Source organism: Fukomys damarensis, unplaced genomic scaffold (assembly GCF_012274545.1).
Source record: "Fukomys damarensis isolate Sample0158 unplaced genomic scaffold, DMR_v1.0_HiC HiC_scaffold_16, whole genome shotgun sequence".
NCBI lineage: Eukaryota > Metazoa > Chordata > Mammalia > Rodentia > Bathyergidae > Fukomys > Fukomys damarensis.
Genome location: NW_022900928.1, coordinates 38,767,527 through 38,791,331, shown reverse-complemented (window position 1 = coordinate 38,791,331; position 23,805 = coordinate 38,767,527). Strand labels below are relative to the sequence as shown.

The following is a 23,805-nucleotide window of genomic DNA, read 5'->3' as shown; positions in this document are numbered from 1 at the left end:
TTTGGGGATGCTTTTAAATGCTTCTGATGGTCTACAGCTAACAAGGCATCTTATATCATCCTGAAGCAAATGTGAGTTAATAATCCCTGAATTAAGAGATGCAAAGTAAGAAGATCTGCTGAGGGGCAGTTCAGGCTGGGAGCACATTGAGGAGCACCTGTCAGTCGTGCAGCAAGCCAGAGAGAAGAGTGGAGCCTCTTGCCACTGTCTCTGGGAAGGGCACAGAAACAGAGGTGCTATAGCCACACAAATAAGCCAGTCTTGCAGGGGAAAATGCAAGCCTTCTCTGCTCTGCACTGAGCCACTCAAGTAGCAACATGGAGGATAGTTGTTCAGAAGCCCCATCAGAGAGTCCAGCTGAAGAGGATCTAGGAGAGGAAGGCAAGTGGAAAGACAGCAGGTGGGAGGAGCTGAGTGCTCAATCAAGGACACTACTCCGCTGCTCCTCTCCACCTTGGCCTCACCTGGCCCTCAAAGTTCAGAAATACACTGAAGGAGGGGGGAGTCTACAATGCAGGTTGGTATCATTAAGATTTGTGTGAAGAAAAAAGAAAGATTTGTGTGGCAAATTCTCTCCTACCTCCTCTCCCTAGACTCCTGTTGAGTCTTAGTCCATATTTGTCTATCCACAAAGCTCTGATCATCCATCTGGCTCTCCCATTTATCTCCTCTGAACCTCTCCTCAAACTAATACATCCTCTCCTTTAATTTTAAGGAATGAATGAATTGAGTGCTTACTGAGCACTGCTATGGTTTAAATATCCCTCTGGGGTACAGTGTGCTCAAAGGGTTCTTCCCCAGTGTGCACAATGGGAAGATGATGGGGGAACTTTTGGGAGGTAAAGGCTTGGTGGGAGGTCCTTAGGTCACTGGAGCTGTGCACTAGGAAGTTAGTCCTTGTACAATCCCTGAATTCTCATGAGAAAAAGGAGCAAGCTGGGTCCCTATTGTACCCTGTGTTTCCTGGCTTGAAGTGTGACTCCTTGTTCATATACCCACTACTGCCACATTGCACTGCTGTTCTTGACCTTCACCAGAGGCCAAACCAGCAGGTTTATCCCATCCTGGATGTTGAACCTCCAAATGTGTGAGCTAAATAAATGTCTTTTCTTCACAAGGCGTCTGTGTCAAATACCTCATTCTAGTAACAAAATACTAATACGACTAGACATTTCACATATGTACATATAATTCCCATGAGTCAGCTTTTGAAGTAGGTATTATTCAGACTGTATTGATGAGTAAACTTCCATTCAAGGAATTAAATAATGTGCCCATTGTCACAAAGCTAGTAAGTCCCAGACTTTCACACCCAAAAGTGCTTGTTTGTAAAGCCATAGTTTTAAATCAGTGTTAGGGTCAGAAAATATACTCTAGAGTATCGTGCTCTGCACGCTGAGTACTTCAAACTGGAAGACTCTAAAGGAAGGTCTCTCTGAACTCCTACCCTCCTGTCTCTCAGCCCTCTTTTCCTCCAACACTGGTCATAGAAGCCAGAATTCCTCTTCTCCAAGGTGAGTCACAGAAACTAAGCTCTTCTCCTGAAAGCAAGTCATGAGACCTATAAAGGTCATTCCATCCCTTTTCCTTTCTCCCTGAAGACCTTCATTTCAAAGGGGTCCTGACAAATACCCAACAGGAGAGGAAGGAATGTTGCAGGGAAACCAAGAAGAATCTGACAGACAGGCCAGACAGGCCTTCCAGGATTCCCCCTTCATCCTTATCCTCATTGGACCAGATTCTTTTTTCCAAGTACAGTTCTATATGGCTGTCAATCCTTCATTGAACCTGAGCATAAAAGCAAACAGCTTTTTCTAGGTCTTTGAATCTCCATTTCTAAAGCTCCTGGGTTACATTAAACTTTGGCTAAGTAAATTAGTTATGCTTCTCTCTTGTTAGCCTGTCTTTTGTTACATGAGTGTTAGTTGTGAACCCTCATGATGGCATCACACACAGAGCTTTCTTAATAAAGAAGGAACCACACACATCACTCATCTGTTTATACCTCTAGTGCATGTTATAAGTACTAGTATTGTGCTGGGAAATGAAAGTGAGTAAGACCAAGCCATGTCTTCAGAAAGGACATTCTCACGAATACCTAGTTGTAAGGTAGTTATGTTGAAGCTTGGAAGAAGTGTGCGCAGGATTCTGTGGGAACAGGAGGTACTACACCCAACCTGGAAAGGGGGCAAGAGATCATGGACCATTACTTACCCATATCTTCTAAAAAATCTCCTCTAAAGACATACAATGACTCTCGAAGTACCAACAGAACCAGGCCCATTCTTACCTTGGAGAAAAGAGCCAATAAAGCTGTGCTAGTTATTCCTATTGATAAGAAATTTAGTGTTTGTACTCCAATTATTTCCTTGCATATTGTCTTTGTTGAATCTTCTACATCTTCATGAAGGAAATGAAGTACATATTATACCATATTATATTATTTTACCATATTATTTACCTGATGGGTAAAAAAATCTAAGGCCTGAGAAAATAAAATACTTGCTTGCAATATGTGATAAGAGGATATGAAGAATAGCTGCAGTGGAATTACCCTATCTTTGCCACAATGGGTCTTACTTATCCTAGAGACCTGAGACCAGCAATGTAGGTGGGAGTAGGATGACAATGAGAGAAAAATCACAACTGGAGCACATTTATATGAAGTGATTTATCTTTAATAGTTGTATATATTGGCACAACAGTTATTAAAGCATTTTCTTAAAATGTTTGAGAAAGTTCTTTAAAGATGTGGAGGCACATTTCAAGGGCAAAGAAAAAATACCTTCTTACTATGACTTCTTCCCATGTGCTGAAAGCAGAGTATCCATGCCACCACCTGCCTCATCTGAGAAGCAGACAGTCCCCATAAAGGCTAGATGCAGTCAGAATTGTATGCCACTGCGTTTTCCAGACAATGGGAGAAAATCTCTGGAAATTCTAGATACAAACAGAAACTTCTTAATGTGATGCCTCCTTTGAAGCCAGAGGTTTTTGAAGAAAACATCTCCAGCAGCTGTCTTACAGATTTTTATTGACATTTCTTATTTTCTCCTCATCCAGGGCCACACTGAAATAGGAGCCCTCATAGGCCAGGTTGTGAACTATTTCAGGACTTTTCCACCAGAGCCAGTGTTTATCAGAAGCTACAAAGTCCCATTGTGAGATGTTCTGATTGTTCCCAGTGTTTGCAGAACATGCCCACAAAGGCTTCTAGGAAGGATTCTTTGTTCCATCCCTCACAGGAATTCCTGTCCCCTCCTTCTTCCTCATAGGTCTTATTTGTGTCTATTTTGCATTCAATTTTTTTTTGTCTGTTTTCTCTCCTTAATTTTTAAATCATTGTGAAAGGTGTGCTGCTCCTTCGAAGCTCTCCCATTACCTTCCGCTATTACACTTTCCTTCTCTGGCCAGGACAAAGGTCTCACATTCCTTTGAAGTCTTCTGCTTGCTGCCACCCAGGTGCGACTGTCCATCCTCATCCTGGGGTGGGGAGGTGTCTTACCTATCATTAAGTTCCTCTGCAACCCCTATTTACCAACCTCTCCTCCAGCCTGCTCCACACCAAAAACCATCACTCTCTGTGTCCAGTAGATCAAGGTCTCTCCATTATGTGGCCACCAGCAAGACCCAAGGCCAAGTCTCTGATTCCTCAATTTTATGCTTCCCACTAACCAGGCTGGTAGATCTGCACTTTCCAACAAAGTACATGGCTCCTTAAATATTTTAATTAATTAAAATTTAAAATTCAGTTCCTCAGTTACACTGACCATGTTTCAAATATGCAAGCACTACATAATGAGGTCAGGGGCTACTACACGGTGCAGAGCAGATGTAGAATGTTTTCCTCCTGGAAGCACTGAGCAGACTAACGGAGTAGAGGGGAGAGGCTGTTAGGGGTTTGCTATCAGAATGGTTCAACAGGGCCTATAGAGAGTTAGAAGTTTCTGTATCTTTTTGATGGTGGTTCCCCAGGATCTAAAATAGCATCTAGCTCATAGGAGATGCCTAATAATTTTTTGTCAGATGAATGAATAAGTCCACCCATCCATGTATTTATTGAATGCTTCCCCTCTATTGGTTCTTTTAGACATACTCTCTGCCTTCTAAGAATTTATTGTCTTGCAGGGAAAGAGACAAGAAAAGAAATAGATCCCATAAAGTATTTAGGTAATTTGTTAAATCACATATAGTCCTAGAGTTATCTGAAATTGTAGCAGAGACGGACTTTTTAAAAAAAAATTGTTTGTTTTGATTTTTGTTTGTTTATTTTGTGATACTGGGTACTGAACCCAGGGTTTTCCCTGACATCCATCCCTAACCAGCACCACTCTTTTAATTTTTTTTTTAAACAAGTCCTCAGTAAGTTACGCAGGCTGGCCTAGAACTTGGAGTCCTCCTGTGTCAGCCTCCTGAGTAGCTAGAATTATAGATAGGTACCATCATGCTGTTTTCTTTTAATAATTTTTGTTGCCACATCTTTGTACAGAGAGATTTCCCCATTTGTATTAAACTAAATACAACATCCTAGTGAATATAGCAGACTCAGAGAGGTTAAGTCATTTCCCCAGGATCACACAGCCAGTGCAGAAGAGAAGGCAGAATTTTTGTCTGCCAGTTGCCTGCCCACACCCACACCCACTGTAGTGAGTGCAGCAGCTCTGTCTGCCTGTAGTCCCATGGAAGGAAGATGGGATTGTCTCGCAACTGGACCAGGAACTTCTGTGGACGTCCTGGTGGAATGTCACAGGCAGACATACATGTGCAACCTGCCACACCAGAGCCTAGTCTCTGAGGCCAAAGCTAGTCTAGGGTTGGCTTCAAGTAGTAATGAGCTACATCTCTTCTATTTTCTCTCAGGAATTTACAATGTGTTTCTGAACCTTTAATTTTGCACCTGATCAAAGAAGTATGTCTGGGAGGAAGGCCATTCTCAGGTCTCTGTCTGTGGAGACCTCTCAATGTTTGTGCTTCTGAGACCCCTGTGTATCCATCCCAGGGGTGTGCTCTGCTCAAGGGCCCTCATAAACCTGGGGTTCAGAGAGGGAAAAGAACAGCTTCAATGATCCCACTTTCTGTCTCCAGCCAGAAGTCAGATCATCATAACTCTTTAAAATCCCAAACAAAAGAATCAAGAATATACAAAAACAGGTGGAAATGTTTTCCAGCCCCCTAACAGCTAATCAATGTTAACTGTATGGTCTCAAGGCTGATTTCCCACAGCTCTCTACACTGCTATGGTTGACTGACAGAGGAAGCTGGTTATCATATAAGCAGTCAGCACAGAGCCCGACATAATGATGTGTGGAACAGAAAAACCTTTATTATTACACATGTGTCTGCTAATCCTTCCAGTAATGATGCTTGTGAGAGGAAACACAGCTATGTGTGTGCTATGGGCCATGTGCACAAAGTCAGAGTTACAGGCACACCTGTTGGCAGATGGGCTGAGCAGCCTGATGGAAATACAGAGGAACACTCAACAGGAGCTAAAAATCATCAGGATACCTGGCTCTGTATGTAGAAGCAGAATAATCACATGCCTGATCAGAAAAAGCCAACTCAAGCAACAGCTTCTTAAATCTGTACGTTCTCAGGAGCTGCTGATTAGCTCAGAGGAAGAAATATAAACTTTGGAAACATTTGGGCCAGGATTTTACTCCTGGTTTTTCCACTGACCTTGGGCAAATCACTTACCCCGCTCCTTGCTTCAGTTTCCTAAACTACAAAATGGGGACAATAATCATAGTACTTGCTTGTCAGGGTTGCTGTGAGGATTAGATGAAGTGATAATTATGAAGGAAGGGTCTGTGTGTGCCTGATCCAACCTAACGGGTGTTCCACAGATGGCGATTACTGCTGTTCTTATGAATGATAATAGTATTGTGTGCTAAAACCTGGTGTTGGCTTCTCCAGTGCATCTGCTTCCTCATCACCCTGAGATGATAATATAGTAACAATTGCTTAAGAAACCAAACAGAAGCTATATTGCATATGCGAAACTGTGTGGCGGACTCACAAAGAAGCAGGGGAGCTGTGTGACATACATGGGTTTCGGAAAGTTTTTTTGTTCTAGCACAGACTTCTGATATCCAAAGCAAGGGCCTGAGTGCCTATTAGCAAAGTTTGTTTTTATTTCTTTTGTAGATAAATATAAATCCTAAAACTTTTCCTATATGCCATAGTGAATGGTCTTAAGAATGCCTATCCTATTTTGGGGTCATGGTGCAGCTAAATCGTATTTCTGCTTTGCCAATTTGTAAGTCTGAAGTTACTAAACAGTCATTCTTTTTCCTCAAATACAAAAGAACTTGGTGGAAGTCAGCCAAGGAAAACATTTACCGCTGTAGAGAGAAATGGACTATTATTAAAAGCCACAGAGGTTATTAACAAAGATGATGTCGTAATTAAATGTCTAGGGCTCCCTGGACTCTCTGGAGCAAGGGGAGGCGAGCCCAGGTATTACCAAGGCAGTGAACAGCCATCTACCTAATGGTACGTGATGAGAGTGCCCAGTCTAGAGGGCAAGGTCACTTCCTGCCAAAGGATCTGAGAGCTCCATGTGGCTACCTGCTTGCTAAGCTGGTGGCCAGCACAGGAAATGTATGAACTGGTGACTCTGGGGTTTGATGACGAAGAACTAGAACTTTACATGTAGAGCACTTTGAAAAGTTTCAATGAGTCATACTTTCAAACAGACTATAATCTGTCTTAAGATAGATCTTTCGTACAGTTCTAGCAGTTCTTCTGGAAGGAGGAATAATTCTTCAAGATTTTCAGAAGTTGAGTTGTCATTACTTCTGCACAAAAATGTAAGAGGGACTCAGAATTACAGATCTCCAAGTTACAAAGGAAAGTCAAAAAGGAACATGGGAGCAGCTAAGGAGTCTAACTTTAATTCCCTCCCCCAACCATACTTCTCTTTTTTTCTGCTTCTCCCTTACCACCTCTTCCCTCAGCATTTCCTGAAGGTGTTGGGAGGGTGTATATTACAGAGGCAAGAACAAACCTGTGATCAAATCTTGGTTCTGTTACCACTAATCAAATAAAATCATCAATAAAAAATTACATACTCATTGATCAGAAGATACATCCTGGTTTAAGACAACACTGAGATTCCATCTTACTCCAAAAAGAATGGACATTATTAAGAAATCAAATAATGACTAACACTGGCAAGACTTTGAGGGGATGGGGCAGAGGGTGAGGAGCTTCTATGTTGTTGGTGGAAATGTAAACTAGTACAATCATCATGGAAATCAGTATGGAGATTCCTCAAACAAGGAAAACTAGAAATACCATTCAATCCAGCTATATTCCTTCCAGGTTTCTTCCCAAAAGAGTTAAAGACATCGTATTACATATTACATATGATATTTACACACAATGGAGTACTATTCTGCTATAAAGAAAGATAAATTTGAGTCAGTGTAAGAAAATGGGTGCACCGTAATTTGTTTGTTTATTTCAAGGATCAAACTCGGGACCTTCCACTTGTGAGGCAGGCAGCGGAACCACTAGCTAAATCCCCAGCCCGGATATACTTTTAGATCATAATGTTAAGTAAAATAATCTGACATGCAAACTTAAAGATCACATGGTTTCTCTTACATGAAAAACCCAAAATATAAAAACCAAAAAAGAGACCGTGTCTTACGATGCATGAAAGATTTTCATTTGGATGTCCAATTGATTCATTTTGTTGTTGTTGCTTATGCTTTTGGCATCATATCTAAAAATCCATTATTAAATTTAAGGTCATAAAGATCTACCTCAATGTTTTCTTCTAGGAGTTTTATAGGTTTTGATTCTATATTTAGGTTTTTGGTCCATTTTGAGTAAATATTTGTGTATATGAGGTTGGGTTCCAACCTCATACTTAGGTATACAGAAATCCAGGCATCCCCACACCATGACTAAAGAGACTGCTCTTTTCCTACTGATGAACTTGACTAGTGTGCTTGTTAAAAAATCAATTTGCCATAAATGTATGTATTAATTTCTAAACTCTTAATTGTATTTAATTGATCTACATGTTTATTCTTATGTCAGTAGCACACTGTTCTAATTATTGTAGGTTTGCAGAAAGCTTCAACATTTTTCTTTTTAAAACTTGCTTTGTTAGTTTGGGTTCCTTGCTATTCCATGTAAATTTGCAGACCAGATCAGAAAAGCTCATTAGAATTTGTACAGTGATTGCACTGTAAGAGTAGATCAAAGAACCCTTCAATAATATGAGAGAGAATCATGTTCTAAAATGAGAAAAGTATCTGAACAGGTATCTCACCAAAGAAGATATACATATGGACAACATTTTACGAAAATAGATTCATTATCATATATCAACAGTGTATCGAAAGTTAAAACAGTAAAATAACACAATATACCTATTGGACTAAAACTAAAAAAAGCTGAGAATATCAACTGCTGTAGAATATGTGGAGCAACAAAAATTCTCATTCGTTGCTGATAGTAATGAAAAATGCTTTAGAAAACACATATATTTACCCAACTGATTTGAAAACTTATGTGCACACAAAAACCCACACAAGAATATTTGTAGCAATTTTACTTATAATCACCCAAAACTGGAAATACCAGGACATCTTTCAATAGGAAATTGGGGGAACAAACTATGGTTCAAACATAAAATAGAATATTTGTCAAGACATGAAAATACATAGATGAACCCTAAGCATGAATATCTAAGTAAAACAAGTCAGTCTGAGAAGGCTACATTCTCTATCATTTTAATTATATGCCATGCTAGAAAAGGCAAAGCTGTAGAAATGGCAAAAATGATCAGTGGTTTCCAGCCCACTGGGGACAGGAGAATGGATGAGTAAATAGAGTCTACAGGGTTTTTGTACAGTGAAATGATTTTGAATAATTCAGTAATGGCTGGAGCATAAAACTCTACATTTATCAAAACCCATACAAATTCTTTGTACAAAGAGTGACCCTTAATGTATCCAGATTTAAAAAATAATTCAATAGGTTGCAGGATCCCAGAAATATATGCAGAATGTGACAAGAGAATTTATTATAAATGTACAAAACAATCTCAGTGAAGAAGTAAAAGGTAAAAGTGTTGACTTAAGCCAGTGGAAATTAGTGGTGTGGTAAGATTAAAGGCAAAAGAACCTGACACATGTACAGTACTGTAGTTTATACAGTTGATTCCCATGGTGGTACAAGTTAACAATTTTGACACTACAGTCTATGTAAACTAGAACTAGGCAGTTAAACAGATGTCAGATGTTGGGAGCCAAGTGTCGTACTGTTGGGAGTAATAAGAATTTACAGACCAAAAAAGTGATTAGGCTAGAATGACCCACGTGGTAAAGGATCAGAGGTGGTGACTTCCTTATGTTGGCTTAACATATATTCAGATAGTTAAATACAGAAACATCTACAATTATGTATTTATACACAGGTTGTAGTATATACATGTACAACTGCTTTTTCTTTCATTTTTTAATCTTATTGATTTATTGGTACTTTTTAAGTATACAGTACAGTTACATTCATCATTGGGATCTTGTAACCTTACATGACACATCTTGGTTCTCATTTTATCCCCACACCCCTGCCCTCCCATCAGCCCCTACACTTTTCCCTATTAACAAAGACTTTGTTTCCATTTTTTCATTTTCTCATATTTTTTCTTGTCTCTCATTTCCTTTCCCCTACTCTTCGGACTTCCCCTACACCTTCAGCCCTTTTCTTCCAATTTCACATTATTATTCTATAACTCCTTTTTGTAGTCAGCTGAGAGAGAGTAGAAACAGTGAAGCCCAGAGGAAAGAGCACAATATTAAGTAACGCCAGGCCTTAATTTCTGATGCCATGCTAAAAACAATAGGAATAGGTTCCCTTGAAGAAATTGCACATTCTAGGAGCACAGAAGTCAATCTAGAAAATGAATCTGGAGCATCTTGCAGTGACAGAAAGTAAGCAATTGCTAAATCAAAACAAAACATAACACTACATTATGGGAGTAGGTCACAGGGACACTTCAGTCAACTGGAAAAGTTCCCAATGGCCAAAGTTGAAGCAATTTAAGCAACAAAATAAAGTATTATTGGATTATAAATCAAAGTATAAAATAAATACCAGGAATCCATTTTAATATAAATAAATGATGACAGAGACAAATTTCAATGGCACAATAAATCTATTTTTTTCTTTTATTGAGTTTATTGGTACATTTTAGGTATACAGTACAATTACATTCATTACTGGAATCTTGTACCTTTACATGACAGATCTTGGTTCTCATTTTTTTTCCCTTGTCCCTGCCCTCCCTTCACCCCCTCTTCCCCTCCCCATTTACAAACCATTTTTTCATTTTCTCATATTTTTTTCTTTTCCCTTATTACCTTTCCCCTACCCTTCCCATTTTCCCTACACCTTTAGCCCTTTTCTTCCTATTTCACATGGTCAATTATATCATTAGGATCTTATGTACTATCATAGTTTTTCACACCAGAGAAACTATTCGGTATTTACATATGCACATGTGTGACTTATTTATTTCACTTAGGAGTATATCCTCAATATGTATCCATTTTCCTATGAATGAATCTAATTTCTCATTCTTCGTGGCTGAGTAGTATTCCATTTTATAGAAAAACCACATCTTCTTTATCCAATTTCCAACTGATGGGCAAATGGGCTGTTTCCAAGTTTTAGCTATTACAAACTGTGCCAGTATAAACATTGGTGCACATATATCACTGTGGTATGATTATTTTAATTCTTTTGGAAAGATACCCAGCAGAGGGATAGCTGGGTCAAATGGAACCTCTAGTCCCAGCTCCTTGAGGTATCTCCATATTGATTTCCACAGTGGCTGCACCAGTCTGCACTCCCACAACCCCACCAACATTTGTAATTGTGTGATTTCTTGATAGGAGCCATTCTTTTTGGGGTGAGGTGGAATCTCAGTGTTGTTTTCATTTGCATCTCTCAAATGACCAGTGATGTGGAACATTTTTTCCTATATTTACTTGCTGCTTTTACTTCTTTGTCTGAGAAATGTCTGTTCATTTCAGATGCCCATTTTTGAATTGGGTCTTTATATTTGGGGGGACTGATTGTTTTGAGTTCTTTATATATTCTCGATAGTAGTTCTTAGTCTGAGGAGCAGCTGGTAAAAACTTTTTCCCACATTGTAGGTTGTCTCTTAGTTCCGCTGATGGTTTCTTTTGCAGTACAGAAGCTCTTTAATAAGATGAGATCCCAGTTGTTGATTCTTTGTGCTAGTTCCCATGCTACTGAGGATTTGTTCATAAAGTCTTTCCCTATGCCAATGTCTTCCAGAGTTCTGCCTAACTTACCTTCCAGCAAGTTTAGTGTTTCTGTTTTAATGTTTAGATCCTTTTAATTTAGTGCATGGTGAAAGATAAGGGTCCAGTTTTAATCTTTGGCAGGTTGAAATCCAGTTTTTCCAACACCATTTATTAAAGAGGCTATCTTTCCTCCAGTGGGGATGATCAGCTCCTTTGTCAAAGATGAGGTAGCTGAGTACATCTGGATTTGTTTTTGTGTCTTCCAATCTGTTCCAATCTGTTCCACTGATCCTCAGATCTGTTTCTTTGCCAGGTACCATGCTGTTTTTATCACAGTGGCTTTGTAGTATAGTTTCAAATTGGGAATTGTTATACCCACTGCCATGTCTCCTTTGCCTGGGATGGCTTTTGCTATTCTAGGTCTCTTACGGTTCCAAATGAATTTTTGGATTCTTTTTTCTAGTTCTGTGAAATATAGTGTTGGAATTTCAATTGGCATTTCATTGAATTTGTATAGCAGTTTTGGTAGTATGGCCATTTTCACTATGTTGATTCTTCCTACCCAGCAGCAGGGGATATCTTTCCATTTTCTTATATCCTCCTCAATCTCCTTTTTAAGAGTGCTATAATTTTCAGTGTAGAGGTCTTTTGCTTCTTTTGTTAGACTGATTCCTAGATACTTCATTTTTTTGGATGCTACTCTAAAAGGAATTTTTTCCCTTATTTCTCTCTCAGTGAGTCTGTTATTTGTGTAAAAGAAGGCTATTGATTTTTGGGTGTTGACCTTGTATCCAGCTACTCTGCTAAAAGTGTCAATTAAGTCTAGAAGTCTTTTGGTAGAGTTTGTTGGGTCTTCAATGTAGTGTATAATATTATCAGCAAATAATGACGATTTAACTTCTTCCTTTCCTATCTTTATTGCTTTAATTTTCTTTCTCTTGTCTAATTGCTATGGCTAATGTTTCCAGAACTATATCGTAGAGGAGTGGTGATAGTAGGCATCCTTGTCTTGTTCCTGATTTTAACATGAATGTTTTCAGTTTTTGGCCATTTAATATGATGTTGGCTGTTGGTTTTTCGTAGATAGCCTTTAGTAAGTTGAGATATAGAACATCTATTCCAATTTTTTGCAGTGTTTTTATCATGAATGGGTATTGCATTTTGTCAAATGCTTTTTCTGCATCTATGGAGAGGATCATATGATTTTTGTCCTTGACTTTGTTAATATAGTGTATTACATTTATTGACTTACGTATGTTGAACCATCTTGCATCCCTGGAATAAATCTGACTTGGTCAGGATGTATGATCTTCTTGATAATTCTATGTATTCTCTTTGCTAGTATCTTATTAAGGATTTTTGCATCTATATTCATTAAGGAGATTGGCCTATTGTTCTCTTTTTTAGTTGTGTCTTTCCCTGGTTTGGGAATCAAAGTGATACTTGCTTCCAGGAATGAATTTGGAAGTAGTGCTTCCCTTTCAATTTCATTGAAAAGTATGAAGAGTAATGGCAGTATCATCTCTAAATGTCTTGTAAAATTCAGCAGTGAATTCATCAGGACCTGGGCTTTTCTTTGTCGGTAAATTTTTAATTATATTTTCAATTTCATTGATTGTAATTGGGGTGTTTAAAATGTTTTTATCTTCTTTGTTCAACTTTGGTAATTCATAAGAATCTAGAAATCTGTCCATTTCTTCTGTGTTTTCCATTTTGATAGAGTACAGGTTCTCAAAGTAGGTATTGATCATCCTCTGGATTTCTGTTGGATCTGTTATGACTTCACCTTTTTCATTCCTAATTGCATGGATCTGAGCCTTTTCTTTTTTTGATAAGGTTAGCTAAGGGTTTATCAATTTTATTTATTCTTTCAAAAAACCAACTCTTCAATTCATTTATTTTTTGTATTGTTTTCTTAGTTTCCATTGCATTGATTTCTGCTCTTATCTTTATAATTTCCTTTAGTTTGAGCTTTAGGTTTTTTTGCTCTTGTTTTTCTAGGAGTCTAAGAGTCTTTGTTAGCTTGTTCATTTGAGCTCGCTCTGTTTTCCTAGTGTGAGCATTCAGTGCTATGAATTTTCCACGTAGAACAGCTTTCATTGTGTCCCATAGATTCCTGTATGTTGTATTGGCATTTTCATTTATTTGTAAAAACTGTCTGATTTCTTCCTTAATTTCCTCTATGATCCATTGATTATTCAGGAGAGTGTTGTTCAATTTCCATGTGTTTGTGAAGTTCCTATGGTTTCTTGTGCTATTGATCTCCAGCTTGATTGCACTATGAAGGCAGAATAAATATAAAACAAGAGTAACTTTACAGTGGATAAACTCCAACCACCTCACCTAGGTGGTCCAGGTCCATATCAACAGTGATAATTTTATTTACTGTATGAGACCTTCACCTGATGTGACAGAAATGGCACTTTACCTCTGTGGCCTTCTGCCTTAAAAACTTACATTCCCAATCATAAGAGAAACATCAGATGAATTCCCATGGAGAGGAGTGGGATTGTACAAAATACCTGACTTGGGCACCTCCAAAACAATGGCAGTGTGAGAAACAACAATAAAAAATAACAAGAGGTAAAAACTAAGGAAGTCTGAATAAACTATGATCTTTAGCTGTAACAGATCATTATTTGTTCATTGACTCAAATATACCACACTAATGTAAGAAGATAGTAATTGGGGAAACTGGGTGAAAGAGTGCATGGGAACTCATCTTTTCAGTTTTTCTGTAACTCTAAAAATTCTGAAAAATAAACTTAAAACAAAACAAAAACCTGATAATTTAGATACATTGTAAATTTTTTAAATGAGGACCTCAAGGTACCCGGCATGAGAATGCCCCTACTGAATAGGCACAGGCAGGATTTGAGGCCAGGGCCCTTTCTGCTGAGTCGCATTGACTTTTGCCTGTCTGTGGATAAGATCCACCCCCTCTGTTTTTGGCTTCCTGCACATTCACTTCTGTGTCTGTTTCTTTCTCATTCTCCCCAGGGAATGGCGTTTACACTTGAAGAAAGGTTGCAGCTTGGAATCCATGGCCTGATCCCCCCCTGCTTCCTGAGCCAGGATGTCCAGCTCCTCAGAATCATGAGATACTATGAGCGGCAGCAGAGTGACCTGGACAAGTCAGTGCCTGAAGTCTATTCTCTTCACCGGATCTGTGTGCAGAGCAGATCCCATGGTCCACACAGGGCTTTCTGGATCAAGAATGAGCCAGGCAGGAGTAGTGACTTATGCCTCTAACCCCAGCATTCTGGGAGATTGAGGCAGGAGGACTGCAAGTCCAAGCCCAGTCTGGGCAATTTAGTGATTTAGTGAGACCCCTCCCCCATCTCAAAATAAAAACTAAAAAGGGCTAAGGATATATAGCTCAGTGTGAAGTCCCTGAGTTCAATCTCCAGTACAGGAGAAAAAAAAAAAACAGGCATGGATAAGACTTTAACAGACAGCAGTGGTTCAGAGAGGACAATTCAGAGAGGAAAGATAGAGATGGAAGAACTAAAGAAATGGTACACAACCAGGTTCCTGGAATGAGAGGAATGTGCTGGGGGGTGTTGTAGAACCCCTTGGGAAGAACCTGGATGTCATGTGTTAGAGGTTATGGGCAGCAGTATGTAACTCTGACTCCTCTCTGAGTTCTCCTCAGTGAAGTTGTGTACACACGGGATCTGCGTGGGAGGCTCCTAGGTCAGCATTATCAGCTTTATTGAAGAAGGAAACCTTCCAGGTCACACAGCTCCCTGGAACAGCCAGGATTTGAACCCAAACAGCTGACTCCAGAGTCTGTACAGAAAAGTTGACTTTTCTACTAGTTCTAAATTAGGTTCAATCCTTCATTCTACCACTTAATAAGTTATTTCGCCACGTATGGTGGCACACACCTGTAATCCCAGCACTCAGGAGGTTGAGGCAGGAGGATCGCTGTGAGTTTCAGACCATCCTGGGCTACATAGTGAGTTCCAAGTCAGTCTCAACTACATAGTCAGACCCTGTCTCAAAAAAACAAAAAAATTTAAAAATAAATAATAAATAATATATAAAAGTTACTTCATCTCTCTGGATCACTCCCTAGCTGTACAATGAGTAACTTCAAAATAGCTACCTCGTAGGGCTATTATAAGGATTAAATCTGTTAGTCTCTTTGATGAGCTTAGAGTAGCACCGGACATTCAGTAAGGACTATTTAAGAATTTGTTGGAAGATAAGTGTTTCCTCTATATTCAGGGTTCTAAATAGCCAAGACATCAAATGCAGAGCTGTGACTGCCCCTTAGGGCAGAGCTCAGCAGCATATCAAGGTCATCCTGCATCTATTACTCCGTGCTTCCCTCATACCAGCCATAGCTTCTGAACCATGAACAAGAAAGCCCATGCTCACACCCAGAGCCCCTCCTCCCAAAAAGCTAAACTTTAGTGATGTTGTACACATTAACTAACTACAAAGCTATACTGCAGCCTAGGTCAAATGTCAAAAATTCCCTCCCTCTTGTTGGGTACCTATGTTGCCCTGAAGAGAAAACCAGAAATTATACCACAAATTCAACTAACAAGATACATATGTTGAGTTTGAACAATCTGAATCTCTCTTCTCTGTTAATTTTATTAAAATGAATGCAAGTCCAAAATGCAATCTTTCTGAAAGATAGTAAACCCTAAAATTTAAGTCCAAAATCATTCCCTTCAAATTCTTTCCTGCTAGATGTGACTCACTAATGTGCCTGGGGAGAAACTCCAGGCTGAGGAAGAGAGGAGTGTGGCTGTTTCTAGGTGCTTCAGAGGGCTTCCTCCTGATGCAGTGTTGGCTACTTTCACCAGATCGACTCATTCCTAGGAGTGCTCATTTCAGCAGGTGCTTGGAGAAATGCCAAAAAGGCTCCCAAGCTTCCTTTGGGTACAGGCAGTGGTGTACTCATGAACATTTAATAACTGCCTTTCTGCTGGGGGTGAAAGGGTGTAGAATGTAGAGTTAGTTACCAGTGGCCACTGGGTAAGTGGTTCTGGGACAGAAAGAATGTAGAATTGGAAAAGATGCACACCAATGACTACTGGGTAAAGTAATCCCTTAGAATGGCAACGAGCTAAAATCCTGACTATTTCTGAGTGTGAATCCTTCCTTCCTAAAAATATTGTTCAAAACAGAGATTTTATTTCTAGGTCGGTTAATTTAGTGGAGAAGAGGCCGAGGACTCAGGAAGTCATAAAATTTCCCCCCAAAATGGTAAATGGCAGAGTTGGGAATTAAACCCAGGACACTGACACCACGCCCAGGGATCGTTCCACCACAGCACAACTCTTTCCCTATGAGAGCATCTCCCTCAGTCCACCCCATGCCAGGGACTCAAGTGCCCTCATATTCTCTCCCAAACTATTGTCCAGAAAGGTGGTGATTCAGCAGCCACACCTAAGTGTGAACTTCAACCCCTGTTTTTCCTCCTCTTTGTTGTGTGGAATTTCTTGTCCATTCTACCCAGCCCCTCTACTTTCCTGTTTTGTTTTGTTTTTTCCTTTTTTGTTTTTTGGTTTTGGGTTTTTTTGTTTTGTTTTGCATATTTAGGAGGGCCTTTTCCCTGCTATGTGATTTCAGGCTTCTGGAAAAGTTATTTTTGGAGATGCCCTGAACCTATTTGCTACTGAGCCGTTTGCGCACTCTGCCTGTGATCAGAACAACCCTGGGTGGTAGAAAAAGCCAGTTCATACAGCACTCATTTGCCTAGTATTTTCGTGGACCCTACTTCACCCCTAAGACATTATTATTCTGTTGTCATTCATTAATGCCCATCCAGTAATACAGTGATCTCACAAAATGGTTAAGAACACAGACTCCGGAGTCAGATGGCCTAGGTTCTGCCATGAAACCTTCAGTAAGTTCATCTCTCTGTCCATACATCTGTCTCCAAAATAGCATGAAATACAGTACCTATCTGACACGTCCTTGGAAGCCTTAAATGAGTTCATGTAAACTTTTTTGAACAGTGCCTATCTCGTGTGTAACAATAAGCACCATAAGGCAGGTCATACCATGGATATTTCACAGATGTTGGCCTCACTTAGGGCAGAGGGGTGAGTCACCCCTTGATGTAGTACTGCAGCTACATCTGCCTTTCTGTACAGTGGCATCATGTTCCTAAAATCAGCTTGCTGCTTCTGTCCCTTTCAAGGTACATCATTCTCATGACACTCCAAGATCGGAATGAGAAGCTCTTCTACCGCGTGCTGACTTCGGATGTGGAGAAGTTCATGCCCATTGTGTACACACCCACTGTGGGGCTGGCCTGCCAGCACTATGGCCTGACCTTCCGAAGGCCACGGTGAGTGCACCCGGGGCAGTAAGGGCTCAGGCAGGACCCTCAATACATTCTTCCAGTGGCTTTGCTTATCGGGACCCTAGCAGCTAACTACTGGTGGGTCATTTGAGTTTAAGCACTTGCTCAGGAAAATAATCCCATAAGCAGAGAAATAAACAGAGTAGCCAGTAAGGGGATATCAATGTTTTCCACCTCCAAATAATAAATGCCCAGCATGTGGCTCAGAATTGCCCTGAAAAATAGAAAACATTGTTCTCACATCTTCTATCTATTCCCTTCCCTGCTCACACACATGCCTTTTCTGGTCATTTCCAAAATGCTGACAGCTTTCCTGGTAGTTCAGACCAATGAATAATGGAGTGTTGGATACCAGAGCCCAACTTCTTTAGCTGCCTCAAAGAACCAGCATGCTTCATCTGGACTTGATTCAGATTCCACCTAAAATGTCATTTTACTGGGCAAACATTTGGCACGGTATTTTTTCATCCAGAACCTAAAGAGTTTGGGGACAGTTTTATATGTAAACCACTTTTTTTTCACAATGAGTTTAGAATATATATTTTTTAAAAAAACAAAAATGGGAGAATTTTCAAAGGATCCTCAGGGCAAAGTGCCTAATAATTATAAATACATCATTCTATCACTAATGACAAAAGAGCTGTCTGGGTTTGTTTTATGTAATAAGCATCACCAGCAGATAGTTATTATCCTGTATGTGAATATGTAATGTGCAAAGATGTGTAATTTATATTTATATATAATTTTAAAATGAGTGTTTCTAAATAATGTGTTGTATGGAGAACAGGTGATCATGCATCTCTGACAGCTTTTGTTCATTTGAGCTGGGTCGTGAAGGGTAAATGTAAAGAACTGAGACAGAGCATTTGTCTACAGTGAGCAAAGCATACTTGCCTCCTCCTGGCTAGGACACAGGGACCCCATGGTGGTGAAACAGGAAAGTAGAGGGGCTGGGTAGAATGGACAAGAAATTCCACACAACAAAGAGGAGGTCCTTGGTCACCTTCGCACCACCAAGGGGACAGGATTGATACAGTGTTGTTTTAGACTCCCGTTCAGGCCCCACTTGTGGTTTTCCAAGAGGTCAGCAATAGACAGGAGTATGGCACCTGTGAGGGGATCCATTTGGGTAGAAAGAGCCCTCCTAACCACTTGCACTCAGAAAATCGAGTCATCTCTGCTAGAGGTAGAGAGGGTGCTACAGAAGCTGGGCACAGTATGGGAAGCAGACATGTCACTCCTCCAGCTCAGCTGAGCCAGGAGAAAAACCTAGTAACTGTAAATGCCAAGTAGTATCTTAAAATCTTTATGTATCTTATTTAATTATCACAATTCCTTACCAGATTTAGGCATAGGTGGAAAAATTGAGACACAAAGGAAAAAGTTACCCAAAGTCACACAGTTTGTAACCATCAAAGCTAGTACTCAACCTATATAGTCTGAAGCAGGATGTAGACAAGTAACTGACACATTATGCTGCTTCTTACAGTTCAGGACTGTGTACGTTTGATGAGCATTTACAGTGGGGCACCACTGAAGCTCTAGGAATGTTTGTCAATCCTTGAGGTGGGGATTGCTGGATTCCATTCCTGAGCCTCTCCATGGAAGAACTGATCTAGTCCCAGGCCTGCAGCTGGGTGAGGCTGAGGCAGACTTGGGCAGACTGAACTATCTTCTTGAATTAGTCCTTCATACACTCAATACAGGCTTCCAGCATATGTTTAATGCAAACCTTTCCACAGACGCTTACCCAATTAAGTTATTTGACATGACATTCTGAGCTGTTGCTCTAGGTTTCCATCTGGCTACTTTCCAGGTGTTGATTTCACACCTGCCCTGCTCCTGAGGGAAATGAGGGTTTGGGCTACACCTCAGCCCTGAGCTTCTTCTGAGGCCTGGCTTGGAATAGTTTTATGGATTAGCATCTGAAGAGAAGACCGCCCCAAAGCCAAAAGGAAGAGAGCCAGGCCTTCTCAATTTCTGAAATGATAAACATTCCTGCCAGGTTGCTGAAAACAATGAAGTTCTCTGTGAAAGGACCTGGCCCCCCACCAAAGCTAATGAGGTCCAGCTGATACTAAAATTGAGCCTCTAACATGCCTGGGCTGTACATGGCTTCACAACCATGAAGGAGAGGCCAGAGTATCTCAGGCACTTGAGGATCCTGGGAAGCTATGTACAGGTTCTGGACTCTGTTGGACTCCACCCCCAACCCTTTTTCTGCCTGTCCCCTGACATCTTTTCCATGCACTTCCATGCGTTGGCTTGCAGGGATGCCACAGAAGGTCACTGGTATGTGACTTGGAGAAGTGAAAGCCAGAGGTAAGTCTGGGTTGAGGTGAGGACAGAGTTCAACTCAGAAGAGAGAAACAGAAAGGAAGCCAATATGGCGTCCAATATCTATGACTACTGGTCAAAACCAGCCCTGTCTTCACCTCCTGTGTTCTCTTAGACTCCAAATGATAAGTGCACAGTTTCAGTGTGAGGTCCAACCTATAAGAGTGATGAGGTATTAAAGAAAAAAATCATTCATGGTAGTTATTGAAGATCATATGGCAGACTTTATCTTGGCGCAGGAGGAGCACAGCCATAGATACAGGACCACTTGCAGTGAGGGAGAAGATTGAACTCAAGCTCCAACAGGGCCACATTGGGGTTTAACCCCACGTTGGGGGTTAGTGGATGGAAGGTTAGTAAGAAGAAACATTAAATATTAGGGGCTTTGGGCTAAGTTGACTTGATAGGATTATTGCTGAAAGCAAGCCTAGGTGATAAGATTTCAAGGTGGTCAGATATCTAGGGTGGGGAATTCTTACTGAACTGACTTAGCAAGATATTTGCTCATAGTGTATTCTGTATGGACAGAGAGGAAAGCCCAAGGTCTGACACAGTCAGAAAGGACTCACCAGCCTGACTAAAGATTTGGTCAAAGGACACTCTTTGCAGAGAGCTAAGTAGGTAGGAAGAAGCACAGACTTTGAAGCCGGAAGTCTTGGCCTCTAACCTCACCTCCTAATAATTTTGACAGTTAACATAGCACCCCTCAATCTCATGTGTGAAATGGGAATAATTCCTATACCCATGGCTGCTTGTGAAGATTCTGTAAGGTTCCATATATGTAAGGCTTCACCCTAGGAGGCATTCAGTATTTATTGTAACATGGTTTTGAGTTTCTGCCAACCCAAGTTTTGTCTCACCACACTGAAGAATGGACTCAAGAGCAAAGGTAGCTTATCACACCAGAGAAACTATATGGTATTTACACATGTGTATCCTATTCGTTTCACTTAAGAGTATGTGCTCAATGTGCATCCACTTAGCTGTAAATGTCTCTAGTTTCTTTTGTTGTTGTTGTTGTTAAATTTTTATTGAGTTTATTGGTACAATCTAGGTATACAATACAATTACATTCAGTACTGGGATCCTGTACCTTTACATAATAGGTCTTGATTCTCATTTTTTCCCCTTGTCCCTGCCCTCCCTTCACCCCCTCCTCCCTTCCCCATTTACAAACACTTCATTTCCATTTTTTCATTTTCTATTTTTTTCCTCTCCCTTATTACCTTTCCCCCACCCTTTTCACTTTCCTACACCTTTAACCCTTTACGTCCTATTTCACATTATTAATTATATCATTAGGATCTTGTGTACTATTATAGTTTTTCACACCAGAGAAACTATTCGGTATTTCAGTTAAAGAAATCTCTGTATGAACAATAAAAATAGGGAATCCTAAAATAAAACTAAAAAGGAAAGTAAAAGAGAAAAGGCAATGATGTAAAATTAAAATAATCCTTAATTCTGAAGATGAAAATCTAGTTTCTTGTTCTTTATGAATGAGTGGTACTAAAAGTGTAAATAAGGATAGGATCAAAAGGAAAAAAATTGATATTGTGTAATAAGAAGAAAGAGTCTAAAGGTGTAGGGGAAATAGGAGGGGTAGGGGAAAAGTAAAAAGGGAAAATAAAAAATAAGACAAAAGGAAAAAAATGGAAACAAAGTCTGTGTAGATGGGGATGGGTGGAGGGGGTGAGAGGAGGCTAGGACGATGTAAAGGTACAAGATCCCAATGATGAATGTACCAATTAAAAAATAGATTAAAAAAGATAACAAAGGTAGCAAAGAGTAGTAAAGTTTTATTAAGAGAAAGCTCCTGAGAAGCAGGAGAGGTCCCGAAAGTGGGTTGCTGCTGAGGTTCTTTGTCTAGGTCAGTGGAGGCAAACCTATGACATGTGTGCCAAAGCGGGCTGTTTGTATCACGGAAAGCTCTAAAGCTTCACCATCCCTGTTCTAGGGGGGTTTATACAGTAAAATCACATCACAGGTTACCCTGAGTCAAACTGTAACCAATTTACGGGATTATGAATACAATGATTTAGCTAATACTGATGTAAGAGAAAAACAAAGGTATGTGGAAAAGTTACATAGAGTAGAAAAGAATACAGGCATTTCTTGAAGGGACTGGACTGAGAGTCTGCATACTCTAGTTATCTAAGTGTTTATTGTGTTGTTTCTACATGTTTGTTACATTGCTCAGCTTCCTAGACCAGAGGGTGCTAGTTACAGTACAGCTTCCAGCCATTGTTTGCTTCTGGTGAGACTTGCAGGCCCAGCCAACCTGTCTCCATCTTGGCTCCTACTTCTATCAATTCAGTCATCAACCACAGGCCTAGTATGCTTCATCTCTATTTTGAATCTGTCTTGGGCCTGGTCCCCTTCTAAATGCCAAATGATCTCTACCTAACAACTCTCTGTGATACTATGAGCTGCCTGACCCATCACCCCCAAGGCTCTGTCATCTGGTTCCATTTCCCTACCAGTGAATGTGAACTGCAGACCTGCTGAGGTCTCTCAGTCCTCTGAAATACCTACATATTCTGTTGATTCCAACATTAAATTATCTGTATTTATGTTTAACTAGTAAATCCACTAGCAAGTACAAGTGAGGAATAAGCAGGTTGTGTTGAGTTACAAGGGCTGGGGCAAGGAATGGGAATAGGTTTTCTAAAGGCAGAGCTCTGTAGAAAATACCTGAAAACTTAATTAGCTTTAGATGAATCCAATAGCCCTTGACCCTAAATCAAGCTGCTTTTTTATTTGAATACAGGTGGGTCTCTGCATATAGGCCAATCACAATATACAGGAAATTTCCTGACTGATTGTAATGCTCACGGTGGGCCCTAGGCTAGGTACTCAGTGTACATTATGTCTGAGTCCTTTGACAACTCCACAGGGTTGATAAGCCAGTCCCACAGCTTACCAAGAAGAAAAGCTAAGGTTCATTTGTCTAAGATATTACAGCTGACCTATACCCCATTCCACGTGTCTTTTTCTAAATCTGCAGCCTAGCTTGTTGAGATGTTGGTAAACATGATGCCTCAGAGGTGAATACTTGCATTGTTACCTTCGCATAAATTCCCTACTTAATGGATCTGCACAGAGGGACATGTCTACACATCACACACACACACACACACACACACACTTGGGCTGGGCAGTATGCTGTGCTGCACAGAGAAATTGGGCTAGAGTCCAAAAGAAGTGGGTCAGCTCTCCTACTCATAACCACGTTTCCTTGGAGCCTGGCTACTCACCTGCCTTAAACTTGGATCACAGAAACTATCCACATCCTGGGGTTAATGTGAGGGTCAAGGGCTAAATGCACATGAATATGCTTTACCAATAGTAAAGCTCTTCTTAAGATTAAAGAGATATTACTCTTCTCCCTCATCCCAATCCCCTAAAAGAATATGGTTATGTCTCACATTCATCTCTGTAGTTTCCTGCTTCCTTCTCAGTATGTCTACTGAGCCTCATTTCTAGCCCTGGAACATTTTTATCTTTTTTATCTTGAGCCATCTCTGTTAATACCATCAACATACATGCACACATACAAAGGGACCCCAGGGACATGAATCACATTCCTCTTCTTCCTAAATGCCCACAGGAGCCCATTTTTAGCCATACACAGGAACAATGGATGACAACATCTTGACCAAAGCCATTCTGGAAAACAAAGACAACCTTATTCAGCACTGGGAAGATCCATGACATCTAGGGCATATAGTCTTTGAGCACATCACAATCTGGGTTCCACCCTAGCTGTCAGCTAGGAATCATGCACACACACACACACACACACACACACACACACACACACACACACACACACACACACAC

General features: G+C 40.2%; 1 protein-coding gene across 2 annotated transcripts in view; it reads left to right on the top strand.

The window, feature by feature from the left end:
* The window catches only part of Me3 (malic enzyme 3), a 199,280-nt gene that overhangs the window by 78,133 nt on the left and 97,342 nt on the right, over nucleotides 1-23,805 (top strand). For both annotated transcript variants that reach the window (XM_010633727.2, XM_033764266.1), the window contains 2 exons: nucleotides 14,295-14,428; nucleotides 17,461-17,610. In XM_010633727.2, the coding sequence (XP_010632029.1) occupies nucleotides 14,298-14,428; nucleotides 17,461-17,610 (281 nt within the window). In that variant the 5' untranslated portion in view covers nucleotides 14,295-14,297. The remainder of the gene's footprint in view (nucleotides 1-14,294; nucleotides 14,429-17,460; nucleotides 17,611-23,805) is intronic.